Source organism: Lissotriton helveticus, chromosome 11 (genome assembly GCF_964261635.1).
Source record: "Lissotriton helveticus chromosome 11, aLisHel1.1, whole genome shotgun sequence".
Taxonomy (NCBI): Eukaryota; Metazoa; Chordata; class Amphibia; order Caudata; family Salamandridae; genus Lissotriton; species Lissotriton helveticus.
In genome coordinates, this window is record NC_136072.1 from 845,056,653 (window position 1) to 845,084,365 (window position 27,713).

The 27,713-nt window shown below is 44.1% G+C and overlaps 1 protein-coding gene across 2 annotated transcripts in view; it reads left to right on the forward strand.

The window, feature by feature from the left end:
• Nucleotides 1–27,713, forward strand: part of LOC144792175 (coiled-coil domain-containing protein 117-like) — a 174,236-nt gene that overhangs the window by 107,041 nt on the left and 39,482 nt on the right. For both annotated transcript variants that reach the window (XM_078667076.1, XM_078667077.1), the window contains exon 5: nt 12,883–13,023. In XM_078667076.1, coding sequence (XP_078523202.1) covers nt 12,883–13,023 — 141 coding nt within the window. The remainder of the gene's footprint in view (nt 1–12,882; nt 13,024–27,713) is intronic.

The following is a 27,713-nucleotide window of genomic DNA, read 5'->3' on the forward strand; positions in this document are numbered from 1 at the left end:
CGGATCTTGGATACCTTCCTGCCCGGAAGACTGAGAGTGGATGACGTGGAGTCTCTGATGAACCCAAGAATGTAATGCTCTGGGAAGGTTGCAAAAGAGAATTCTTCTTGTTCATGACAAACCCGAGGCTTTGAAGAAGGGACACTGCCATCTGAAGATGTTGCGTCAGGTGACGGGCAAGCCGCCATCAAGAGTAGGTCGTCCAGGTACACAATCATTCTGACTCCCCTGGACCGTATGACCTCCACAACCGGTCTGAGAACCTTGGTGAAACACCAAGGAGCTGAAGAGAGACCGAAATGGAGTGACTTGGACTCGTACGTGCGGCGACCTCAGATGAATTGGAGAAACCGACGGTGTGGTGGAAAAATCAGAACCACCAGATAGGCGTCCTTGATGTCCAGCCGGGCCATCCAGTCGAAGGGACGAAGAACGACCCTGAGGAGATAGATTCCCTCCATCTTGAAGTAGCGGTAAACCAACCACTGGTTGAACCCGCTCAAGTTTATCACAGGTCTCTTGCCGCCATCGGTCTTGTCGACCACAAAGATATTGCTTAAGAAGCCCCCGGGTGTGGAGTAGTAAGGGTGATCACGCCTTTCTTGAGGAGAGAAGACACTTCTTCGTCTACCAGGAGGCATCCTGTGCAGAAAACTGAATAGGAAGGGGAGGTACTCCTTGTACCGGGTTCCCCTGGAACTCTATATGGAAACCCCTCACTGTTTGCAGAACCCAGGCATCGTGAGTGATGGTCAACCACGTTTGGAAGCAACCTGCCAACCACCCCCCTATGTCTTGTGGGGAAGAAGGGAGAAGTCTCACCTGGACTAGTGGTTGCCTTACCTCCTCGGAATCCTTGCCGAACCTGGATTGGTCTTGGTACTGTCCGGAGCCTCTTTGATTGTTCTGGCGTTGCTGACTAGCGGCCCCTGCCGGCTCCGCGAAAAACAACTTTTTAATTGTAGACTGGGCTCAGTCCAGCGACTTGAAGGTGTTGACAAACTTACCGAGCTCCTTCACAAAGGGCTTGCCAAACAGACCACCTTGAGCAATAGCGTCCGCCTCTGAATCCGCCAGGTCGCCTAACTTCGGGTCAACCCATACCCACGTCTCTGTCCCAGCTGTGTATCCCACACGCAGGGAGACTCTCAGAAGAAAACGCTGTGGACCACTTGAGAGAAAACACAAGGTAAATAGAGATACGCTTTCTTAAGTAGACGCGGTGACCGCATGAAGCGAAAAACAGAAGGAAATTTAACCAGTAGCGCCACGCAGCGCGACATCACAAACAAGTCGCTACTTTTACCACATGAAACAGCCTAAAAACAGTGCTAACGACCACATAGCAGTTAACCACCTAATCGCACAAGCAGTGCGCGCGCGCCACAGAAACCATCAGAAAATTACTGACACTCTCTAACAATCTATACAAGTACTAAACAGAATCATAGAACTGAAGAGTACTTATCTTGCTGCGTAGCAGCGAAGAAAAGGAAGAGAGGACACTGTTGATGGACTATGTTGGGCTGGCTGGCCCCAGATTAGACATTGGTCTCCTGTGAGATGATTGGTGGTTACCATGTGTTTTTGTTGGACAATTCTTTCCCTTATTTTCATGGGAAACGTAGTCTCTTGTTATACCCTTCGCTGCTATGTAATAAAGTGAAGAAAGATAGAATTTTAGTATGTTCTTAATATTGGGTACAGTTCATCTTCCACACTGTCACCCTCTGTTTCTGTTCATTCTACTGCCAAACCAATTAAGTGTACTTTAACCCCTTCGACACTCGTCCGCTCATGACGAGCTAAGCTCGTCATGTAACGCGGCTTTTAAAAAACCGCAGCGTACAGCGGGAAAACCGCTAGCGCACATGCGGTTAATGTCATTTTAATCCCTTAAATGCTGAGCTCTTTATTAGGGCTCCCTAGCAAACGCAGCGCATGCGGTGCTTCGCTTTGGCGAGACTATTGTTGTTGGTTTGGTGCGCGAAGGGAGACCAACCATGTGCGCGCACGGACAGACGATGTGCACCCGCATGGCGTCTCCTCTCTGCCTCACACGCTCCCACCGGCATTATGGAAAAATGCAACACCAGCAGCAAACCTTCCACCACAGTCGTAAACGGCAAGCAAGAAACAAATGTTGCGGTGTTGAATATGTCCTGTGTCTTCATTTCCTAGCAACTGAAGTGCGGGTGAAGAGCGGAAGCAATGTCCCGTCAGGTCAGAAAAGGCGCGGTTCTGCCCTGTTGCTTAGCAACCGGTACAGGCAGCTAAAAAATTAACTCCAAAGCCCCTGGGCACAAACGTAAACCCGGCCCAAAATTAAAGGCAGCGGAGTGACTGAAATAGCCGTTCCCAATTGCCAAACTGGGGATACGCAAAGAGAAATATTTCAATCCTGTTCCTAGTCGCTCTACAGGGAAGAGCAACCGAATGCTTAGCAGAGTTTAACAGTTAAAACACTTGTGCCGTTTATAAATGAAGGCCTAAACCAAAAAACATGTAAATATTTCATTTATAAAACAAACACCTTTGGTCTTGACCCAGTAACCGCGGCCTCTCGGAAAAACACCCTGAAAGTGCTTTGGTACAACCCCTCCATTATGGATCATGTGACCATGGATATGGAATAAAGTGGCTAGTAACAGAAGATTTTATTTATGGGCGAGATCTGTGTACTCGGACCAGTTGCTCAATCCGTGAGGACTGGGACGAGGAAGGTGCCGAGCTATGCCCAGCATGCAGGCACACTTCACATCTACGCTCTGAGCTCCTACCAGCCTGCTGCCACAGCATCAAGCGCCTAATGTGTGACCTTCCTCCAATCTTTCATCAGAGTATCGCACAGCCCGCCTTGGGAGCATCCTGCAGCCTTCCTCCCCAACACCACAAGCCCACAGGATAAGCTTCCCCTGCAGCCGTTCTCGAAGCATCACTGATGGCCAGTGCCTGATCAACATACAGTCTCTCTTAGAGAATGACACAGTCCACTCACTATCTGAGATATGATCCTATTGCTTTCACCTCGTCACCCCCCCACTTACTGTCTGCCCCACACCACCGCACGCTCAATGTCTGAGCTTTTTGCCACCAGCTCCCACAGTATCACAAGCCCACTCTTGGCTCACAGCAGCTTGCCATCAGCTCTAAACATAACAAAACCATGGCCTCTCTGCCATCTCCCTGAGAGCAGCCATCCTTCAGACCATCGCAGGCATCGTGTGTCTGAGCGCTGTGTAGTGTGCCCTCGAGGTGTAACGCACTGCTACGTCTGAGCTACTCCTCCCGCATCCTTCTTTCAGGGCACCTACCAACCCTCTCCACCCACTGTACAAGTATCCCAAGTCCACTCTCGGGGCTTCAAACTGCCAGCTCTTGGGGGATCTCACACCCAGCTCTTGGCGCATCTCACACCCAGCTCTGGGGCATCTCACACCCATTGCTTGAACTCCTCCCACCCTGCAAACAGTCACTGTGACAGGGCTTTGAAAAATATGAGGAAATTGCTGATTTTCCAGGGCTATCGTTGAAATGCTGCATTCACCCCTCCCCCCCCCCCTTTACGAGGGTATGAATACATGTAATCAATGTAGTAGTGTCGACCACAGCTAGAGGCAAACCTTGACTTTGTTAAGAGCCCCCTCGCAGGCTGCTCTCTCTTAAGAGAAAAGTAGACCCTTTTCAGAAGGGAGCTGTTCCCTGCAATGCAGTAGGTCTCGAATTTATGCAAGTTTGAGCTATTGACATTCTAAATGACAACGCCTTTTATTTATGTTTTGGCTTTTAAAACCTAAGTAAAGGGCATTGTCATTTACAATGCCAATAGGTTAAACTCTAGCTAATGTGAGACCCATTGCATTGCAAATGCTTGTTATTAGATGTTTGGGGCATTTCGTGCTTAAGCCTTGTTTGTGTACACAAAGCATCCAGGCCACATGTATGCTTTTTTTTGCTTTCTAGTGTTAGGGGTTCTGATCGTTATCCGGGTTTGTGGATTTCTCTGGAGGGAGTCAAAAAAAATCCTTAAATACCCCTCATACTGTTTGGCAGAAAAACTGTTTAGACCATTATGGAATGGGGGCACTACCCATCCGGTCCCCTTTTTCTTCCCACTTTAATTCGTTTTCTCAGATGTCCAGTGGACAAACCCCATAGGGGCAGAAATACTTATTTTTCCACACTTTGAGGGAAAAACTGTTGGCCATGCCTAGGGGTGAACTGGAAAGTGAACATTGTCCTTTGGTATCTCCCCTGCGCAGATTGGATTGGGTCTCGGGTGGGAGGGGTAAGGGGAGCTGAGTTATGCCTACAAGAACCAATTCGACTACTTTAACATGGTGACGTCAGCGTTGTGCATTTGTGCTGATCATCAGTGAGAAAACAGTTCAGGATGCGAGGAAGCTGTTCCCGCGTGTTAAGATGTTAATTTTGAAAAGTAAAATCCTTCTGCAGAAAGAATGGCTCATCCTTGGCATTTAGATGTTTTTTTTATTTTTTTTTATTCTTTTTAGTGAAGAAGATGAAACAAACTTATGACAGCGTATAATAAAGTGACATTGTGCATCAATGTCTTAGACACTATCTATTCGTTAGTGCATTACAACCTCACCATTACAGTACATTACATCAATTTCCCTTATGACCAACAATATCACTGAGTTACACATTCCTGTGTAGAGAGATCAGGAAACGGGGCACACAGCATTCTCATCACTTTGTTCCATTCTCCCCAGATCTTGGACCATTTTTGGGGGCACCCCACCCTTCATAGATCACCCTCTCTGTCTGCATACACCAATCCACATCGGCTTCCCAATCCCGGAGTGTCTTGTCTCCCTGGTATTTAGATGGTCAAGTGAGCCAAGTATAACTAAAGCAAAGATAAAATGTATTGAATATTAGTCTGTCCAATAGCGGATTATTCTTTTCAATTTTCAGGATTTTTATTTTCTGTGTTTTATGCACAGAATATTTTTTTGTGGTCAGGCATAGACCTAATTTACATTTCTAGTTATTGTTTCCTATAGGTCTCCTAGGATGCGCATGTTTTTTCTTCTTCGAATATAGGTGCAAGTTTCTCTCCATCTCCACATCTAACAAATCGCTATGTTGGCAATCTCTGTCCTCGCTGGGATTCGGTCTGTGTCAACCAACCTCTATTTAGAGTTTCTGGTTACTCAGTCTGTATTTGGTGAGCGTTCGTGTGCTGTAGGGTTTTCACTATTGTTGCTTCAAAGCAAACACAAGGAGATGATGGACGGAGTGCTGAAACGTTTCAGATACTCACCCCAGTCACTTCCCTGAACCTTAAACAAGCATCCTGGGACCGGTTTCTGGGTAACACCCTTCATCAGCCAGGCTAGCTTGAATCCAGTGGCAAAGGGAGCAAGGGACCCACGTCTGGGCATACCCTGCCAACTTAGGGCGAACAAAGCAAACACAAGGAGATGATGAAACTTTTCAGACACTCACCCCCAGTCACAGATCTGGGTTGAATCCATCATCATTCTTTAGCTCACTTCGTCACCTCAGTACAGGCCTGGCAGTTCGGGCTGGACTGCTCCCATTGGGCACAGGGTCAAGACTGATTTGCATATGGCTGGGATCAAACTGGAATGGCATGGTGAGCAGAAAAACGATGGATTTAGGCCCAGATCTCTGTACTGGGGTGAATGTATGACATTGTTCTGCGTTCTGTACAACAACTGGTTTTTTTTCTTTTGTTGCTTCAGGTGCGTCTCCCAGTACATTGTGTATCTAGTGCTTCCTTGGGTCTGTTCTGAGTAACTGGGTGAACTCAAATTGGTTGTGGTTGACTCTGTAGGAGCCAGCTGCATTCAGTTTAAGCCTTTGAGATACGCTTCTGTGGATGCTTTGGTAAATGTGATAAATGTACAATCTATGTGCATAAAATAGTGACTGATCCAGGATGTATAAATAATTGTTACACACTCTGACAAAGAGTGAAATTCTCCAGAATCCGAATAAAAACAGTACACTATAAGTGTGTCAAGTCAACATTTTGACCGTAAACATACATTATGGACAGGGTCATCATCAGGACGCAGGTTTGGAAAGCACCTTCCCAAGTTAGAAGATGAATGCGGAGTTGTTTTTTGAGCGCTAATGACGAGATGCTTCAGAGTGAAACTGACACATAGGGGAACTCTTGAGTGGCTGAAATTGATGCCCAATCTGTGGCATGCGGTAATCAGTAAAAGCGTGTTTGACACTTTGTGGGAATCCTGGGTGGAGCCATGTGGTGCTTCCCAAACCTATTTCCTTACGAAGGCCCTGTTGAGTAACAAGTATTTATGCATCCTGGATCAGTCGCTATTTTATGTACATAGAGAGAGAGAGAGAGAGAGAACTCTGTTTATTTAGACCATAGTCTTTGAACTCCAAAGATCTTATAAATACATAAAACTATACAATACCAGACAACAACAAGAAGAAACACATTAACATTTAAAATCACACAATTACTTTGCGGACAGCTTTGCTTAATACATCTGTAATAAAACCGTATCTACCATCGCCCCTAGCAGCCTCTATATTTCCAATTTTATAGACTCAGTTAAAAAGTTTAAAACCTCATAAAAACATATTAAAACCATGATAACATAGATCCTAAGATTAAAAGATACTTTACCCACACCATTTCTCCTTAGCAGCAATAAATTAAAACCACTTGGTCTATAGTTCTCTTTGGTCTTAAGCCTTTATCTACTGAATGGGTGGGTGTGAAGATAAATGAATCACTGTCCTTGCTTTAGTTTTTCCCTAGCAAAACAGTTTACACATCTCATATAATTTCCTAGTGCAATTGCGATATCCAGATTTTTCATTTCTATCAGTAGCGCAATGGCTTGAGCTTGTGACCTTATTTCGTATTTTACAAATAGTGGCCGTAAAAACTGTTTTCTCACCTCTAGAACCATAAGGCAATCTAACAATATGTGCAATATTTCAGACTTTGTCCCCAGCCCGCATTTGCATAATCCGTCGGAATATAGCATTTCTGCCTTTAGTTTCCCCTCCATTAGCCATGGGTTAGTGCAAATTCGTATCTTCAAGATTTCGCATCTAAGTCCGTGGTTTGGAAGAGTTTCTTGATACGGGTACCAAGCATCATTTTCCCACGCTTTTATTATGCATTGGACCGTTTTTTTCTTTCTCAAGTATTCTAGCTCTTGATACCTTGGGCCCTAAGTAAACTCTTGGTAAAAGCTACATCTAAGGGATTCTGGTTTGCTCTCACCTTTAGACTCCCAGTTATCGCCTTTATTTTCCTTCTCGCTCTCTTTGCCCATTTTAGGCTGCTATGCCGGATTTCCTCACTGTACCAATGTCAAACCCTGTGCGCCCCCCCTTGGGTTTGACGTTTCCAAAATCTTGCCAGGGCCATTTGGGCCTGACTATTCCATGCTATTGTTCCTGTCTCTAATCTAATTGCCTGAATCATGGCTGAATTAGGTAGGGACAATAGCATTGTTAGGGCCTTACCTTCCTCCCGATCCCAACCTCCTTTGCCACTTAAATGGAGAACTTCTACCCCATACAATACTTGGGGCGGGATCATAGCTTCACAAGCTTTTAACATTGGTTTATGTGACACGTCCCCATAGTGCTTACCTGATTTGCTGGAAGCCTTGTTCCGCCGCACACCCCGGTCCACCGCGGTTTTTACCATTTGTTGTGGAGGGCGCATAGGCGGCGACATTTGCTCCTCGGACGGCTGGTCGAGGGGCGAGACTGGGCGTTTAGCGCTCTAGTGTTCATAAAATCTATAAGAGAGCGTTACCAGGGCTCGCGGCGGTCAGACACCTGCAGGTACCCCTGTCTTGCTTACTTTTACTTTGCAGGGCTCCTCCGGTCCCTTTACTTGTTTGAAAAGACTGTTTCTGGTGTGCTGTAACCTATTTTAATCCTTCCTTCATCCAACACGCATTTGTTTTCTATTTGTGGTGTGCCGCTTTTATTGAATCTTTTAAACCTTTTATTTTTTGTGTGCTCCCTCTGCTTACCTGATTTGCTGGAAGCCTTGTTCCGCCGCGCACCCGGTCCACCGCGGTTTTTACCGTTTGTTGTAGAGGGCGCATAGGCGGCGACATTTGCTCCTCGGCTGGCTGGTCGAGGGGCGGAGGTTAGCGCTCTAGTGTACGACTACCTCCCCCCTACTTTAGCAGCATGCCTTGGGCTCCGCGCAGCGGGCGCGCCACTGGCTCGCCAAAGGCAAGCCCGTCTGCGCCAATACCGCGTCGGGGATGCTGCATCTCCCCAACTAGATCTTGGGCCTACATTAAGGTATTCAAGGGGGATCTGCTGGATATTGGAAAGAGAAATGTGCCACATTGTGCTCACATCCTGAAAGAAGACACTGTTCAAGATAGGGCCATTATCATGTAGTTGGTGTGGCCTCTGTTTGAAGGGGGTAGAAGCAATTTGCCCGCCCTCCCTGCCCGGTAAAGCCCACCACACGCTACAGCAAAGGTCGCTGCAGGGCTTCCTCCTCAATTCTAGGTCCTTCATTAAAAATAATATTGCATTTAAGGACTTCGTACTTCAAAACGCGCCGGATTGGGTTTTTCTCACTGAAACTTGGGCTAACGACTCCTCTGGTCCCAAGCTGGTGGAGGCTATCCTGTCGGGGTATTCCCTTACTAGACTGGATAGGGAGGTTCGTCGGGGGGGAGGCTTAGGTATCCTGGCCAAGGATTCTCTGACCTGTCGTTCTGAACCTTTGACTTCAGCCCTTGACCCCTACCAGGCATTTTCTATACATTTTTCTCCCTCTGAGAGTTTCTCAGGGATTTTGTGTTATAGGCCACCTGGCCCCAGGGCTGCGTTTAGTGACGATTTTAGCAATCATCTTGAACCTTATCTGGTGCGCACAAATTTTACGCTTCTTTGTGATTTTAATTTCCAGTTAGAAAATGGTTCGAATTATGATACCCTAACTCTGATGGAATATATGAAAGGCTGTGGCTTCGCTCAATTAGTGAACACCCCCACCCATATTGCAGGCCACACCCTGGACGGGCTCTTTTCGAATGACGATCGAATCTTGGTGGGCGCGCCCTATCCACTATCGTGGTCTGACCACTCTGCAGTTCCTTTTGTTCTTAGGGCTACTCCCCTAGATAACACTCAGAGCACAGGGCTGAATATGGTTGAAAAACAAAACCTTTCTCGGATTACCAACAAAGCTATCGCGACTGCTTTCGCTGACTTCCAGCAACCAGATCTCCACAATGTTGACACGGCCGCGGAATATCTTTCTAATAAAATCACTACAGTGATGGACTCTCTTGCCCCCAAAAAACAGTGCTACTCGGCCAGAAAAACCCCCTTCCGCTCCCTGGTTTTCTGACCGATTACGAAATATGAGACAGGAGTGTAGAAGGAAGGAAAGACACTGGCGGAAGGACCTGGCATCCTCCGGCAGGGATTCCCATAAGCAATGTCTGAAGGTGTATAAAGCAGCTATAATGGAGGAAAAGGACAAATACTATTCCAAGATCACTGGGGATATCTCTACTCCCAAGGAGCTTTTTAAAATCTTTAACTCCCTTGTGGCCCCGAAAGTCTTGGATAAAGAAGAACCGTCACAGGAGCTCTGTGATCGTTTATCCTCCTTTTTCTGCTCTAAGATCTCTGATATTTATGATTAGCTGCAATCTCTCAATGCCAATCAGGTACCGGACGCCCCCGCTAAAGTCCGCCGGAACAGCTCTTCCAATAGTGTGACCGCGGCAAGTTTTTGCGCCTTTCCTACGCTATCACCTGAAGCTGTAATTCACCTTTGGACCCTTGTCCTCTCAAAGTTGCAAAAATAGCTAAAGATGCCTTGATCCCACATCTTACGACGGTCCTGAATTTAGCCATATTATCGGGCCAATATCCTTCGACCTGGAAGGCTGCGGTGGTCAGGCCCATACTCAAAAAACTTTCCCTATATCCACTAAATCTAAAACATTTCCGTCCTATCTCCCTGTTGCCACTCCCTGCTAAAATTCTTGAATCCCATCTGAACTCTTATTTGAGTGTCTACCTGAGGGACTATAATATTCTGGACGGGTCCCAACATGGGTTCAGATGGGAGCAGAGCACGGAGACGACTCTTACCATGGTCTTTGACAATATACGTGTTCAGGTGGATGCAGGGCATACTACTCTCCTTATTTTACTTGACCTCACCGCCGCATTAGACACCCTGTCCCCTTTGAGACTGGTGGAACATCTCAAGGAGATAGGGGTTGGCGGCCGGGCCCTGGACCTCCTCGCCTCTTTTCTTAGTCAGCGGTCTCAAACCGTTAGATTGGATGATTTCTACTCTAAGTCCTGCCCCCTTGTCGGCTTAGTGCCTCAGGGCTCGTCATTGAGCCCCACCCTTTTTAATATCTATGTGGCCCCATTGGCAAGGGTGGTGCAATCTTTTGGACTAGAGGTGCTGTCCTATGCGAATGACACACAGATCATGGTCTCTTATCACCCAAAAGACCAGGGATTCTGCGCATAACTTTAAGAACTGTATGATTGCTGTCTCCTCATGGATGATTCAGAATTACCTCAAACTAAATGGTGAGAAGACGGAGGTCCTGATCTTTGGGGCCACATCTTGACATTTGGTCAAGTGAATGGTGGCCCAACTCCCTGGGTACCTGTCTCACTCCCGTTTCCCAGGGGAAAAACCTTGGAGTGGTGCTTGAAGTTGGCCTTTCCATGTCTCACCAGGTCTCCCGAACAGATGCCACTTGTGTTGGACTTATCCGAGTGATAAGAAAGATCTCTCAGTTTCTGTCCATTGAAGCCCGGAAGAAGGTCGTCGTGGCCCTAATATTGGTCAGGCTTGACTACTGTAATGCGCTGTATCTGGGTATAGATAAGGGCCAGTTGCGCCGCCTACAGCTAGTACAAAATGCCGCTGCGAGGCTGGTTCTGGATCTTCCCAAGCGTTATTCGGCCTCCTCTGCTCTCAGTTCATTGCATTGGCTCCCGGTGGACCGTAGAGTCCTGTTTAAGACTTTATGCATCACCCAAAATGCATAATAGGGACATGGCCCTGTGGGCATAAAGAATATGTTTCAGAGGTACGCTCCCTCTAGGAATCTCAGGTCAGCAAACAAAAATCTGCTTGCGGTTCCTAAATTTAAAAAGATGAGATGGGGTGGGGAGAGCTTTCTCACAGGCTGCGTCAAAGGCGTGGAACGCTCTCCCTGTTTCCCTTTTGGGCCAGCAAGCTCACTCTATTTTCCGTAAGACCTGGTTGTTTCCTGTAAAACAAGTATGAATAGGTATGCCAGCTGTGCCTGTAGGCCCGTCTGCTCAGAGCGCCTTGATGCCCTTGGGCTTAGTCCGCGCTTTTACAAATACCTTTTCATTCATTTTCATTCATTCATTCATAGTCTTTTATTAAATTTTTTCAGTCCACAAATGGAGGACAACGCTTTTGCTTTTTGGGCTTCCAAGTGTGTACCCCATTTTAAGGAGCTTTCAAACCATAGGCCTAGGTATTTATATTCCTTTACCATTTAAAATTTTGTTTGACCTAGATACCAGCTAAAACTTTTGGACCTTTTACCAAAACATAGAATCTTCGTTTTGTCCATATTTACCACTAAAAGTTTGGCCTCACAGTAGTATCTAAAAGCATTTCATTTTCTCTGTAGCCCTAGCTCCGTCTGATCAATTATCACTAGGTGGTCCGCATATAGCAGGCTTGCTACTTTCCTACCGCTCATTCTGGGGCTTGCGCTTCTTTCTACTTCCAGTGCTGCTGATAGGTCTACTAAACAAATTGAAAAGAGGAGGGGGGCCAGGACGCTAGCCCATTTACTATGACTATATTCTTTGTCTGTGCCCCTTGAGTGTCCTTAATTCCTTGGGCCCAGTTTCCTCTTTGTAATTCTTTTAGAATGGCCAGTAGGCCTTCTGGGATATCATGTCTTATCAAGCACTCCCATAAGCTCCTGCGGTCCACCATATCAAAGGCCACCCGGAAGTCGACGAAGCAACAGAACATTTTCCCCTTTTGTTCTATCGACTTCCGGGCAAGTGCCCAGTTATTTCAATCACCTTCTTCACTATTTTAGTTGACACCAGAGTCATTATTCCCCCTGCTGGGCAGCCAATCTATGATTCTTTGCTAATCGGTTTATGTACATAGATTGTTACATTCACTTATTCTCGCTGGCACTGGGTCGTTGTATCATTTTATCACCTTTTTACTTATAAATTGATTGGATTATAAGACTGTAATGATTTTTTCTATTTTGTTTAAGAACTGAATTAAAACTATCCAAATTGAGAAATGGAATCAATCTTTTGATGGTGTAATTTTCTCTCTCCAAGGTTCTCACTTCTACCTTTAGGGACCACTGTTTCCCTTAATACTAGATTACCTTGGTCCCAGGGTTACTGGTTTGCCCCTTTTTTATACACAGGAATCTTGGTCTAGATCACAAATGTGCATCGTATGTTGAGGAGGGCTGATACCTGCTGGTGTTTATGGATTTCCACATAAGCTTAATTCACATATTTGAGGTAAGTAATTTATATAGCCAATATTTTCCCTGCAAACCAGGCGGATGCCCTGTTGACCCTGTGCTGGAGACTGTTCAATAAGAAGAATTCATGTTGATGGCAAATAAGGCAGATAGTTTAGGGCATTTGATAAGTCTTCTAATCTCAAACACTCCTGATACTTGAATGGAAAAATAAAATGTTACTGGCAATATTTAGTCTTTGCTTGTCACCCACAAATAGAGAATCACTTTTGGTCTCACTTAGGCTTGAATAGTTTTTTTGCTTTTCAGTATTATATGCTTTATTAATATAGCTGTGGGAAATTGATTCTATTAATGTTTGGGTTTACAGCTTAACTTGTGATGAAGAAGTGGAAACGGAAATCGTAAACAGTGACGGCAGACTCCCAAGACTTGTATTGTCTGATGCTCTTAAAGAAGAACTTAAGAGGGACTTCACTGGGGGACTAACCAATAAAATTGTGGGATCATTGTAAGTATGAGAGACTGGACATGGTGGGTCTGGTACCAATCTTGTATTTTTAAAATGTTTGGAAGAGTTTGTTTCTTCTTGAAACTATGCCATTACTGCTCATGAAACTTTGAGATGTTATTATGCATATGAAATTTACAGAGGGAAAAGAATTAGACTAGAATTCTCAAATTTTTAAATGTGGAAATGCCATACGTCTTCTTTGAAGTGCACGCCTTCTGTGCATCTACATACAAATGCTCAGGTCTTGAATGTATCACTTCTGTTAAAGGTAACCTGTGGAATTCTGGACCCAAGAAGTTTCCTAACTGGTGGTCCCCTACAACTCGTCAGGTGTAGACCTACAGCGGCTTTCGATTTGAACCATTTTGGAGTATTCCCTCACTGTTCATATTTCATTACACCTAGAGTTAACTGCCCTGAACGGATTCGCATCCAACATCTTGTGACGCAATCCCTCTAGTTGGAGTTTATTTCAGTCTTAATACTTAACCCAATAGGATTCCTTTCCTTTAAAATTGATTTCAGGAAGGCTTTTCAAAGTACTCGATTGGACTAAAATGTAGTATTGCTGGTCCGGCATCTGGGCCCAGTTCTATTGAATAACTCCATAATTTCACTTGTATTCACCTCCTTCACATTTGTTGCCTACCTGTGAAGTAACGAAAAGTCTGTATGAGCACCACACAAACTAAGAAGAAAATAAATTGCATATAGGTGCCACTGGTCTGTAATGTTGAGGACTACTGCCACATGCTATCACAATTGGAGACCTAATATTCAATCTGTTAAAATGAAAACAGGTAGGCTGCCTGCAGTGCATCAGTGTTTGACTTAATAGCGGACTATGAACCCTCCCTGCCCCATGTGTCGGAGTTCTGTTTGTCACTAACTGATTGTTGGGGGAGCTCGGAGGGGGGTCCGGGTGTAGTGTGTTATCTAGGAAACCTGAATCGATATTCCCATTTCATGCCCTTGTCCGGCTATAATCAATAATATCCATACAACGGCATAATAATCATATCCATAATTCAGTCGTAGCACATGCTGTCACATTAAGCAAGACTACTTCTCCGGCCCCCTAGTAAGCACACCGAGTTCTCTAAACAAAACCAACTCTCCAGCAACCTGGGAAATCCCCCTAGCTATTGTTTTGATTTCGTCCTAGAACTCCTGTAAAGCACTGTAAGAACGGCCAGTTCTTAGTGACATCTTTATTGACGTCTTATGTCCAACCTTACGTCAAACCCGGCACCTTTCAGGAATAAATATACCAACGTTGCCTTAAGCAAACACACGGTGGTGAATCTGGAGCAGAGCAGCTATCTACTTCCGAGAGCCCAGCTGATGCGAGAGCCCAAGGACGCTGCCCCTCCCTTTTGACGCGCTGAGAAAGACGCTGTCTTTTCTCTTGCCGAGAAATCCAGCCCAGGCGTTTCCAGCCTACCTTTGCGGGTTGCTGGGATATCGAGTCCTGAGAGAGAGATACCAGACCTCCTGCTTTCTATTACCCAGGTACGGAGCTGACTAAACCCTTACAGAGAATTCTTGAGTCAGATTCTTAGCAAAACAAACTTAACTTAAACTGCTACTTACTTACTCCCTCCCACGTATTAGACTTAGGTCAGGTACACCGGGGTAGGCGTAGTTAGAAGCACCAGTTGAGTACGATTAGTCAATGTATATATGTATGTATCTATTTTATCTATTTTAAAGTATCATATGGCTAAGAAACCATATCAATGCTTTTACAGTATTATTTTATAATCCTGCTTTTACTGTACGCACTTTACTTTACTATAAGTATTGCAATTGTAGCAATTAATTTCTCTTGTATGAGGAAGAAGACTGCTCAATAAATAACACCTTTTATTGAAAACGCCCGTCTCTCTTTTCTCTGCATTCTGGTGAAACTAAGTACGCACCTTTGACTGAGTGAAATAGCTGTCTTTTGTTTTCACACGACTCTAGAGATATACTCTTAATCAGGGAGAGCAAAGTTGTCATGTTTTATGGTTGTCAGAAACTAAATCCCTTCTTGTCTATCCAGGGAGGTAAAACTCCTCCTCGCTTATTCGAGAAAGTTTCTAGTGACCTCTGAGCTAGCTGGCAAACACTTAAGTCTAATATAGTCAGTAGAGACCTAGTTAACCTCAGTCCTACGTCTACACTGCTGAATGTATTATTCCAATGCGCAGAGCCTATTGGGACTATAGGAACTACACTACATGGCGCCCAACGTTTGGTAAGGCGATAAATCTAACGCAAGACGTTAGAGTAACACAGTTGTGCTTTTTCACACATACCCTTTCTCCCGTAAATACTCCAAAGACGTCTGGAGTGGGTCAAAGGTTAAAATCCGACGGAACTTAGTAGGAAGAGATTTCTATGTATAGTTTTTGGTTTATTCAACGTTGAAGGATACAGTGTTCCAAAATATTGTGCACCTAATCTTTGTTTCCTTGAAAACCTGATCTGCAACAAAAACCTTTCTGTCAGTAAAAATGTCAGAAACTGAAGAAGAGAGGGAGACAGCTAGAATAGCAGCTCGTCTCCTAGAGGATGACAATAGTCTCCTGCAGTCCGACCCGGATGCAATACTCATTCCGGTCAACATAAGAAAAACCATAACTCTTAAACTAATAGAGAATGGACTAACATCGAGAGGTGGTATAGTCATATTCGTAATTGAGGCACATGAATATCGCCAGACAGAGGTATTCTATTCATGGATAAATATTTCCAGCAGCAAACGCTGTCACACATGAGTTCCACTATTACAAAATAGAGGAACCACCGGAAGAGTACACTCCTTTCGAGGAGGTGGAAATCCCATTAAAATACCAAGAGCACCTGCTCTGGTTTAAAGGCGCCCTAAAACATAATAATCACATCACCAGGCTTGGTCCACTAGGTAGACCAGGAGCAACGTGGCCGATTCTAGCCAGCTACACACCACATCCAGACATTGAAAAAATGTCAAGTGAAGAACTCTTAGTTAAAACAAAAGAATTAACACAGGTATATAGAGAGTTGGTTCAATTGGCAACGGAGGATATAACATTCCTCCAAAAATTGAAAGAAACAGATATAGCAGAACAACCATTTGAACTTGCCAGAATCATAGAAAAATCCTATGAAGAACTAGGAAGAGATAGTTTGGGTGGGAAACCCGTAAAACCCCAACTAACTGAAAATTCTGAAAAAATATTCATTAAAAATAATCTAAACACTCCAAAAAAGAGCTGGGATGGAAATAAACAATCCACTCCCAAAGAAAAAAGATTCCAGTCCAGAGGAAAGTCTCCTCGGCGGAGAGAAAGATCTCCGGACCAAGGACAAAAGTCTCCCCAGAGGGAGCCCTCTGAGAAAAGATACAACCTTAGAAATAGTGATAATCTAAAGAAACCTGATAGATATCAAGATATTGATACACGTCCCTCTCGATCTGTTCAGACTTCCTCGCAGAAATCGGAAAGAAGAGGACGGTCAGAACAAAGGGAAGAGCACGTCAAGTCCAAAGACAAGGAACCTGCTCAACAAAGTAAAAAAATTACAATTTCCCAAAAAGAAGGTAGCCAGCATTAAAATAGTCCAACATGCCGAGGATACTGAGAACACAGCTGAAAAACGGAGAGTGGGCCCAGACAACGCTAGACAGCGCAGCAGAAGTGACCATAGCTCGCAAGATCCTGATGAATCATCTGGAGACAGTGGACATGAATGAATACATTCAAGTGGAAACTGCAGACAGCAGAGTTAGCAAACCTCATAAAATATACGAGATAACATTACGTATAGAGGGAGATAAGACTAGGAAAGTAAGGGGTCTATTTTGGGATAACCTTTCCAAAGGCTATGATATCTTTTTAGCTGAAAAAGACTGGCCACCAGAGTTTGTCAGGGAGTGCCCTCATGGCGAAGAAATGATTATGCCTGCCTTCTCAAATCACATTCCAATACATAAAAAATATACACTTGCAAGAAAGTGGGCAGTAGCCCAAGCTCCTGCATTGTATAAAAATCATGTAGGATGGGATGAGGACTCTCCTCCTCACAAAATCCAATTAAAATGTCAACCAACTGCACAAAGGCAGTACCCAATTAAGCAAGAAGCTAAAAAACAGGTCAGGGAGATCTTAGATCAACTTGAATACCAGGGGGTGATTGAAACATGCACCTCACAGATGAACAATCCTTTGTTTCCTGTCTCCAAGCCAGACGATTCATATTGTTTCATTTTGGACTACAGACACCTTAACTCATGTTGCAAGACATTTGCAGTACAAAACTCACACAGTGCAGCACTAATGAATAACATCGTGCGCAAAAAATACAAAACAACATTAGACATCTCTAATGGATTCTTTTGTCAAAACATTGCACCTGAAAGCAGGTATTTGACCGCTTTCTCAATAATGGGCTCGTAGAAAAATTTCTGTCGACTCCCACCGGGGTTCAAGAACAGTCCGGGATTATTCTCAGCAAGAGTAACAGAGTTACTACAACTGTATGATGATGATGAGGCATTATCTTATGTCGATGACATCTATCTAACAGATGATGACTTGGATACTCACTTGAAAAGAGTGAACACCATAATACTTGGGTTCGCAGCAGAGGGTTACAAATTCAACTTTAAAAAGTCACGAATTGCCCATCTAACTGTCCTGTTTTTAGGATATGAATTATCAAGTGAAGGCAAATGCCTAGCAGACAACTTCTTAGAAAAGTGTGCTGTACTCCAAGCACCAAAAACGCTGAAAAACTTACAATCAATTCTAGGTTTCCTGAATTTCGGAAGAACATACATTCTAAATTATGCAGAGAGGGTTAAAGCTCTGTATGATTTAATAAAACCAGATTTAAAAGCGATCAATTGGTCTCAAAAACACACAGAAATTTTGAGATCATTGCAAACAGACATGTTAGCAAAAACAAAATTGCAAACTCGCGACAATACACGCAACCTTGTGATCCGAGTCATCCCAGGAAGATGCGGATTCACGTACCTGACCTCTAATGAGGAAGAAAAGGTACCAATAGCATACAAATCACACTTGTACTCACAAGCTGAAAAAACATTCAGTCTTGCGAAAAATGTTGTAAATGCGGTTCAAACAGCTGTAGCAAAAGAAAGTGCCCAAGCCGAAGGCAGACGGATTACTGTCTTAACAGCAGAATCAGCCTTCGAGTCATTAACAAGCCCATGTAATTTAACTACCGTGGCATTAGATCCAAAATGGATACAATGGGAAAATTCTCTTGCTACAGAAAAAGTGAAATACTATTTTGACCCGGAAATGAAAAAATTGAAATATCTAACATATGAGAAAGAATATCCTCTGCCTAGCGACATTCTGCCCATACAACTGTACGCCTGCGTAATATACACAAACAGTTATGCGGAACCCTCAGTTTGGGGAAAACAAGCCTACAACGCTACGTGCGAGGTTGTCAAATGCCGGTGGCGCGGACGTAAATTGATGCCACTGGTAACAATGTCACAATCTGTAAAAGACAATTCAGGTCAACAAACTGAATTAATAGTTTTAAAAATGGCGCTCAACATTGCGGATCGCGAATTCCCGACACTAATAGTGTGCGATTCGCATTTCTGTGTCAAATCATACAACGAAGACTTGCAGAAATGGGTTGAAAACGGTTACAAAGATGACACAGGTGCCACAATTAAGCAAAAATCGCTTTCGGAACAAGTAGTTCTTTTACAGAAAGATCTACAAAAGACTCACGTGATACATACACTGAGTCATCAGCGTGATGGCGTTCACGCGGCAGGGAATTCATTGGCTGAAACAGCCACAGCGGAAGCAACTAAGCCGGCTTCCGTAGCCACAAAAAAGCGTTCAGAAAAATACATAGACGGGGAAACCATGCTGGCGGTAAAAACGTCTTCAAAAGGCGACTGCACAGCATTACCCTTGAACTATCCACTCAATTATACATACATAATCGATGCAAACTCCGTTCCTTTTGCTCGAATCCCTGGAGTGGGGGATAGAGTAATTCCAAACACGAACAGGAGAGGCTTCTTAATACAAGAAGCACATATGGGATTAGGTCTAAGGCATCAGAAGATCAAGGAATCTCTGACAGAATTACAATCAGAATACTGGTGGCCGGGATTGAGCGTGGATAATCACAAATTTGCAAAAAATTGTGAAAACTGCAACAGAGATCGCAGTGGCGAACCGGCCGACATAGTGCCAGAACAACTAATAGAAAGCATAAGGCGATCTATTCGCATGATTAAACAGGAAACATGCGTCCCAATGTATATTATTTAAGACTAGATTCACTTAAAATGTAGACACCAGCGCTCGGCTGACGCCAATACTGTTATAAAAGATTTGCGAGGCAAGATGGCCGCCGTGGCTCTGTAGAGAGAAGTCGCATTCTATACTCTCTCCTATCCTAGGATGATGGAGCATTGGTGACCCCAGGGATGTGGGTTCGGACTGACCGGATTTTCCTTGCCACAGATGATATACTCAGCCCAGACTGGTTGAGGGTCTTCCCTGTAAGAGGAGTGAAGAAGAAACTGATAGACTGGTTGAGCTATTGGAAAAGTCTGCTCAACGGTGTGAAAGTGCCTCCGAAGATGTCTCAGAGACTGAAGGCGGATAAGGACAAAGCTACAGCAGCAGGACCGATTAAGCCCTCAGGAGCCGCTGTGAGAGAGGGGGCTATCCCAAAAACAGCCCCTGCGAGAAAAGCGCCGGATGTCTCGGGCCGAAATCTGAAGAACACACCAGCAAAGAAGCAGGAGAAGAAATCAGAAGCGGGATCTGAGACCCGATCAGCATTACATAAATCTGCGAAGGATATTGCACCAGGCGGGAAGCCCCAACGAGTGCATGCAGCTCTCGGTAGGGATCAAAAGAGGCAGGTGACCTTACCAGAGTCGTTCACCGCAAGGACCCCTCTGTCGGTTCCTACTATAGAGATCTCCGCAGACACTCAGCAACAAAGGGAGCAGCATTCGACGGTTACCGGCGAGCAGAGGATCAGCAGGGAGACAAACGCGGAAGCAGACGCAGTAGACCGCGAGGACGCAAGCGAAGCCCCGGTTGCTAGGCAACAGAGAAGCAGCGCAGGAGGCGGTATGGTGAACACAGAGCGGCAAGCAGAAGCCGTGAGAGGAGAGGAGACGGAGCTGGCGACCGGTAAGGCTTCGGGTTGTGACCCGGTCAATGACAATGTTAATGTCCCTAAACAACTTGTAAATACAAATAACGAGCAGATGCTAGACGCTCTCCTGTCAGTAGAGGCAGAACTGCTTAATAATCAGTCGAAGGCTACTGAGGCAAGCTGGGGCAGTATGCAGAGTCTAACGGAACAGCAGGGGCTACAGAACGGGCTATGTCTGAATCCGGACTTGGGGAGAAATAATAAAAGCCCAGACAGAAGGGCGAGGGGAGGCTCGCCAGAGTTTTTCTCGGTTAATGAGGGCACAGACTCATCAGAACCAAGTGAGATGGAAACAGAGGAAGAGGAAAGTGGGACTGAATGTACTCCTGACTCAGACATTAGTAACAGTCCCAGTGAATTAGACACAAAAAAGAAAAAGGGTACTCTAGGAGCAAAGACAAGAAGTGGAAGAGACTCAAGAAGTAGCATGTCTAAGAAGCTATCATGGGACTATGCCGCTACTTCAGAGACCTACAAAGAAAGTGAGCAGGAAGGAGGGGAAAAGGAGGGAAGGCAGGATAACCAAAGGGTAACCCTAGAAATGCTGTTTGGAACCCTGAAGCAGATGCAAAAGGAGGCAAGAACTGAGAGCAGAAGGGCGAAAAGAGACACAAAAAAACTGCAACTGTCATTAAGGAAAGTAAGTAGAAAACAGGAAGAGGTTGAGGAAAGAGTTTTACAAGTGGAAGAGAGGACAAGTAGGGTGGAAGACGAAGTGACAGATTGGCAGACTTTTAAGACGGATCAAGAAAAAGTGGTTGAAGACCTCCAGTGGAAGCTAGAAAGCTTTGAAAATCGTCAAAGAAGGAACAATGTGAGACTTTTGGGTCTGGAGGAGGGAAAAGAGGGACAGGATCCTAGAGGGTACGTGGTTAGGATCTTGGAAGAGGCCTTTCCTGACTCAAAATGGCAATGGGATGTGGAGGTACAAAGAGCACATAGGTACCCACTGTACAAAAAGAAAACCCGGGGAGGACAAGAGAAGGAACTTCCAAGAGCAATGTTGGTTTTTTTGGGTAACTTCCTAGCAAGACAGGAGATAATCGATAAAGCTAGACCTGACTCAAGAATTACAGTGGATGGAAATACTTTCTTTTCGAGGCCAGATTTCTGCCACGTTACTGTGGAAAGAAGGTGGAAATTAAGACAGATGATTGGACCTTTCCAGAAGCAAGGGGCAGAAGCATATCTCTTGTTTCCATCTAGATTGAAAGTTATCAGGAAAGGCTATGTTAAAATGTTTACATCTGAGATAAAAGCGGCAGAATATCTGGCAGAAATCGAAGAAACCAACAAAGGGAAGGAGAGGGGAGCAAAAACCAGAACCCCATCACAGTCTCCCCGGAGAGCCCCACCAAAAACTCCATAAGTCGGTTAGAAGGTAGCGCCAAATGGTTCATTTGGCACTATCGAAAAGAGGAGTAGAAAGGATGGGAGAGAGTAGCGACACTGCAGAGTACGCTCGGCTACACATAGGCCAGGATTGGCCTATTTGCCTGTAAAGAGGGGGGGGGGGGGTTCCCAAAGGGCGGGGGGCAAGGGGGGGAGGGGGGAGGGGAGGGGAGAGACATACAGGACGGTTATGGGCACAGTTATGGTGTGGTAAAAGGAGGTAAAAAAGGCTTTATTTCAAAAAAAAAAGTTGTAGGGATTGAGGTACACAACCTACGGGTATTTATTAATTCCGGCTGGTTAAACTGGCAAATGGTAATGTCAAGAAGTATAAATGTCCTGTAGAATTGTATCAATTAATATTTGTGGACTTAATGAGATCAATAAGAGGCTAAAAACAGCGGCACTGTTAAAATCTTTTAAACCAGACTTAGTGTGTATCCAGGAAACACATATAGAGGGGACCAAGGCCTGTTTACTTGACCAACTAGGCTTTAAGGTGTTGGCAAAAACCAATCAGAACACTAAAACAAGAGGAGTGGCGATATTGGGGAGGAAACAGGACATAATAGTTAAGAGAAAGTTGGAGGATAACTGGGGGAGATGGGTTATAGTTGAACTACTGCTTAGGGGGGAAACTTTCACACTTGTTTCAGTGTATGGCTCTACTGGAGACGATCCAGATATTTTACAATTTCTAGACACAGAACTCGCTCGTTGGCCTGAGCCTATTATACTATGTGGAGATCTGAATATTCATGACTTAGACAGTAGCTTTTTAGACCCTAATAGGAAGTACTCGGGGAGGAAAAAAAGAACTTATAGGGCCCTAGCAGATTTAGTAAAGAACAACTCTTTAGAGGATCCTTGGGTACATTGCCATCCGAATCTCGATGGGAGTACTTTCTTCTCAGCACCACATCAGATTTTAGTCAGATTGGATTATTTTTTAATAACAAGAGGGCTGATAGCAGGTGCAAGGATAGTAAGAGAACCTAGGATCATATCAGATCACAGCCCACTCGTATTAGATGTAAATATTGGGCAAAGGAGAAATAAGGAGCCGACACAGTGGACATTTGATAGAGCACTCCTTCAGGATAGTGAATATAGGGAAAGGATGGTGGTATGGATTAATGAATTTTGGACAATCAATAGAGGTACTTCATCACCGGGAATTGTGTGGGATGCTTTTAAAGCTGGTATAAGAGGAGAGACCTTAAGCTACGTTATCAGATCACAAAGAAGAGAAAGGGAGGAATTAGAAAGAAATAATGAAGTAGTCAGGGAGGCAGAGGAGGAGCTTATGTTGGCCATACAAGCACATACGCCAGTGGAGCAGATTTTGCTAAAATTAGTTGCCCTTAAAGTAGTAGTCATGGAAGGGATGGCAAAAAAGACGGTGGAGAAATATCTAGCCAATAAAGAAAAGGCATATGAACTCAGCGAAAGGGTGGGGCATATCTTAGCGGTGCGAGCTAGACAGAGAGATGGGATGGCTGATATTAAGGAGATGAAAAATAGTCACGGAATTAAAGTTAAAGGTACAGAGCAGATTAAGGAAGTCTTTAGGCAGTTTTATATGGAACTGTATCAGGCAGATGGGCACGGATGTGAGGAGGATATGAGGGCATACCTGAGGGATATTGAGTCATCACACCTGGATGAGTCAGACAGAATCGAGCTGGAAGAAAAGTTTAAGGTGGAGGAATTTGTAGAAGCACTGAAGGAACTCCCATCTGGGAAGGCCGCTGGCCCAGACCAAATCCCAGTTGAATTTTATAAGGTATTTCAGACCCCTCTATTAGTGGATATGTTTAAAATAATGGAGTTAGCACAACTGGGTGAAACTGTTCCAAGTTCCTGGGGTGGTGCGGACATCATAGTTATTCCCAAAAAAGGTAAACCACCAGACGTCCCAGGCTCCTACCGGCCCATCACTTTGATGAATGCCGATGCAAAGGTGTTCTCAAAAATAATGGCAAAAAGACTATCTAAGAAAATCGAATCCTTAGTTATACCATCTCAGCATGGATTTATCCCAGGGAGAGGGACAACCCATCACACTAGGCAGGTAATTACGGCATTCGATGCTGCAGATATCCTGGAAGATCCAATGGCAGCGGTGTTTCTTGACGCTGAAAAGGCCTTTGACAGGGTCTCATGGGGATATTTGTGGGAAGCTTTAAGGTGGCACGGCATAGGACCAGGTTTTATAAAGGCTATGCAAACGCTATATATAGCCCCGACGGCTAAGATAAGAGTCAGTAGAGGCTACACAGACGCAGTTAACATCCAGAGAGGCACAAGACAGGGTTGTCCCTCTTCTCCTTTACTGTTCGCTTTGTACCTTGACCCTTATATTCGCAAATTGGAAATGAATCAGCAAATATTGCCATTAGTAATAAACGGGTGTAGACTTAAATCACTAGCTTATGCGGATGACATTGCTATTTTGACTCCAGAACCAGTAGCCGCCATTAGGGTAATTGAATCGGAGGCTGAGAGGTTTGGCAAGTTCTCTGGGTATAAGTTGAATACAACTAAGACGCAGATAGTTAAAAACCAGTGGGTAAGGTGTAATGATGAAAGAGTGACAAATACGGCAACTTATTTAGGGGTACAAATGACGGCAGAGATAAGTAAAATTGTGGAGAATAATATGGATCCCTTGATAACTCAAATGAAAAAAGATCTAGATAGAATGAACAATCTGCACCTGTCGCTAGTTGGCTGTACAAATATCATCAAAATGCTGATTTTACCAAAGTTTTTGTATGTATTTAGGGCTGTACCATTGTTGATTGAAGCCAGTTGGTTTAATTGCATAGAGGCTATATGTAATAGGTTTATTTGGGCCCAAGGTAAAACCCGGAGAGCTTATAGGTACATGACACTCCCTAGAGAAAATGGGGGGTGGGGGGCACCAGATTTTCGTTTATATTATATGGCCTGTGTGCTGCAATATATTCAAGGTCTTATTGGTGGAAACCCTGACGACGATAGAATCCAGAAAATGTCTACAGATGTGTATGCTGTAACCCTTGGGGTAAATGCAGAGAACTGTTTTTTAAAGTGTATTGATTACAGTTACTTCAAGAGGACTAAGTTTAAAACTGTTAAGGCAGCCGTTACGACATGGAATGCATTTTTGAAGAGGGTAAAACTTGGGAGATATAACAGATATGTTTTATTAAATAACAATAGGTCACTACCAAAGGAAATTTTTGGAGACTATATTATGGCAGAGTGGGCACTAAAGGGGGTTACACAAATTGGAGACTTGTATGCACGAGATGGCTTTATGCAATTTTCAGAGCTGCGAGGAAAATATGGGCTAGATAATAGGGGATTTTTCAAATACCTACAGGTTAGAAGTTTCCTCAACAACAAAGTCGGGGGTTCGGCAGGCTTTAATAAAGTTGATATATTGGAGAAAATAAAACTGTCAGGAGATTGTACCATTAAATCTCTTTATGCAGCATTGGTGAAAGACAAGCAGGATGATTTAGATAAATTTAGTAAAAAATGGGAAGATAAATTGGGTATTGATTCAAGATACTTTTATGACTCATTGAAATTTGGATCAACGATATTATGTGCTGCCCCGCTGCAATCGCAGCATTACAAAACATTGTACTCTTTGTACTTTACGCCGGCAAAGATTGCTAAATGGGGCGGGAATCAAGGAATCAATTGTCCCAGATGTAATGAATTGGAAGCAGATAGTGTACACATCTTTGCTTCATGCCCACAGCTAAGAACTTTGATTAGGGAAATTGAGGGGTTTTTGGCGAATTCATTGGATATTGCGATAACACTTACGCCAGCCTTGATTATGTTAGGGGTGAGCGACGATGTGCAGACACAATATGCCGAATATGCTGAATTCCTTTTTGTAGTAATGGCTGTCTATAGACTAACAATAGCCAGGGCATGGCTTGATAAAAACCCTCCGAATATGCAATGCTGGCTGGCAAACACTCTATATGCATATAATATAGAGGAAAACATTTTTGCCCGGAAGGGAAGGAGTGGAAGACGGTTGGGGAGAAGAATCTGGGAGCCACTATGCAAATGGAAAGAGGGCCAAAGAAGGAATAGCTAGGGGTAGAGGGAAGCAGTAGCCTTTATTCTTGATGTTAAATGTTTGTTTTTGGCTCCTTCTTCGTTGATCTTAGACTATGTTTTTTTAACCTTAGAAGACTTATACTACTGTGTACTTTGTGTTTGGCCAAAAGTCTATTGTATAATTTAATTTTCAATATTCAATGCTTGTTGTATTTGGAATGCTCATAATTAATTGTTGTAACAAAGAAAAATATAAAATAAAATAAAAAAAAAAAAAAAAAAAAAAAGAAAACGTAAAAAAAAAAAAAAAAAAAAATAAATAAAAGATTTGCGAGTCTATATCGGCACATACGCAATTGGCATGCTACATTCTGACCATGGTCCTGCTTTTAGCTCTCGAGCTTATAAGGAGGCCATGACCAGCATTGGCATTGCATTGGCAGTTTGGCATAGATTTTTTGGGTAACGTCAATTAGACTAATTGGTCTATAATATGACGGGGCCAGCGGAGAACCCTTTTTGTAAATCGGAATAATTTCGGCCCCCAGCCATGTGCTTGGAGGCTCTTGGCCGTCAAGAATGGCATTAAATATGACGGTCAAGTAGGGGACCCAGATCTTCGGCTCATCTCTAAAAAGATCACCGGGGATCTTGTCCAGACCAGGGGCCTTATTACTTTTTAACCCTTGAACTGCAAGGGTCACTTCCGACATAGTAAAGGGAGGGGAGGGGCATTCTAGACTCGGTCTCGAAAACGTTCTAGGTAACAGATTGTGGGTGGAAACGGTGTTAGAGTAGAGATCACCAAAATATACACACCAAGCTTCCTCAGCTATATTGGGATCAATCTTTACCTTCCCTTCTGCCTTCCCAGTATGGACCAAGTTCCAAAAAGTTCGGGCGTCTTTCGCTATTAGTGCTTGTTTAATGGCCTTCCATTTCTCTGCTTCCCATTCAGTTTTTGCATGAGAAAGGAGATTCTTATAGAAATTCCTTGCAGCCAAAATATTATCCCTATGGCCTGATTTGATGGCAGAAATTAGGGTGGTCTTCGCCTTCCTACAGGACTGGTTGTATCAGGGATTTGTGGCACATGCCTGTCGGTTAGTACATTTTACAGGTTTAGTGAAACTAGCTGCTAAGGTCAGCATTAGTTCTTTGTGTATAACTAAACATTTAACCTCATTATCAGGATTGGAAGCGTTTTCATACAATGTATTTAGACGCTCAAGCTGGGGAATTACGCTTTTATACAGTGATGCCAGGTTGTCTGGGGACGACTTAATAGAAGACCATCGAATTTTTTTACCCCCCTGTGTGATCCTAATCGCACCAGAGACCAAATCAACCGCTTGGTGCTCCCCGCCATGAATAGGCACATCGAGTTCTGCTACCAAGGGGTTGTGATCGCTTTCCACGCGATCCGAAACGTGGAAACATCGAATCAGATGCCATACAGACATGCTAACCAACAGATAATCTATTGTTGACGAATGACCCATTCCATTATAAGTACTTTTGCCTGGGCTATCCCCCGGAAAGCGGCCATTGCAAGCTCTAAGTGAGAATGTATATGTCAATGTGGTGAGCTGCATGGCCATTGGAGTCCAGTTTTTGACTGGATAGATGTTTGGGGGTGGAATCCGGCAGGCGTCATCCTCATCTGATGTTAACTGTGAGACACCCCCGAGTGGTTCGAAATGGCAATTAAAATCCCCCCCTATTATCACCTTGGTATCAGTTGAGAAGCTGTTTAATAGGGCAGTTAAGGACTCTAAAATATGGGAAACTGTGCCACCCAAAATCGGACGTAGATAGATGTTAATGATCGCTATTTTGGGTGTGTTTCTACGGGTCAAAAGAATACACAGAATATCACAAGAATTGGTGTTAATTCTTTTGGCCATGAACCCAAGGTGAACAGCCACCCATATGGTCAATCCACCAGATGGTCTGCCCCTAGGACCTTTGGTGGCGGGCTCAGCATAAGTTACAAAGCCCAGTCTGTGCTGAAT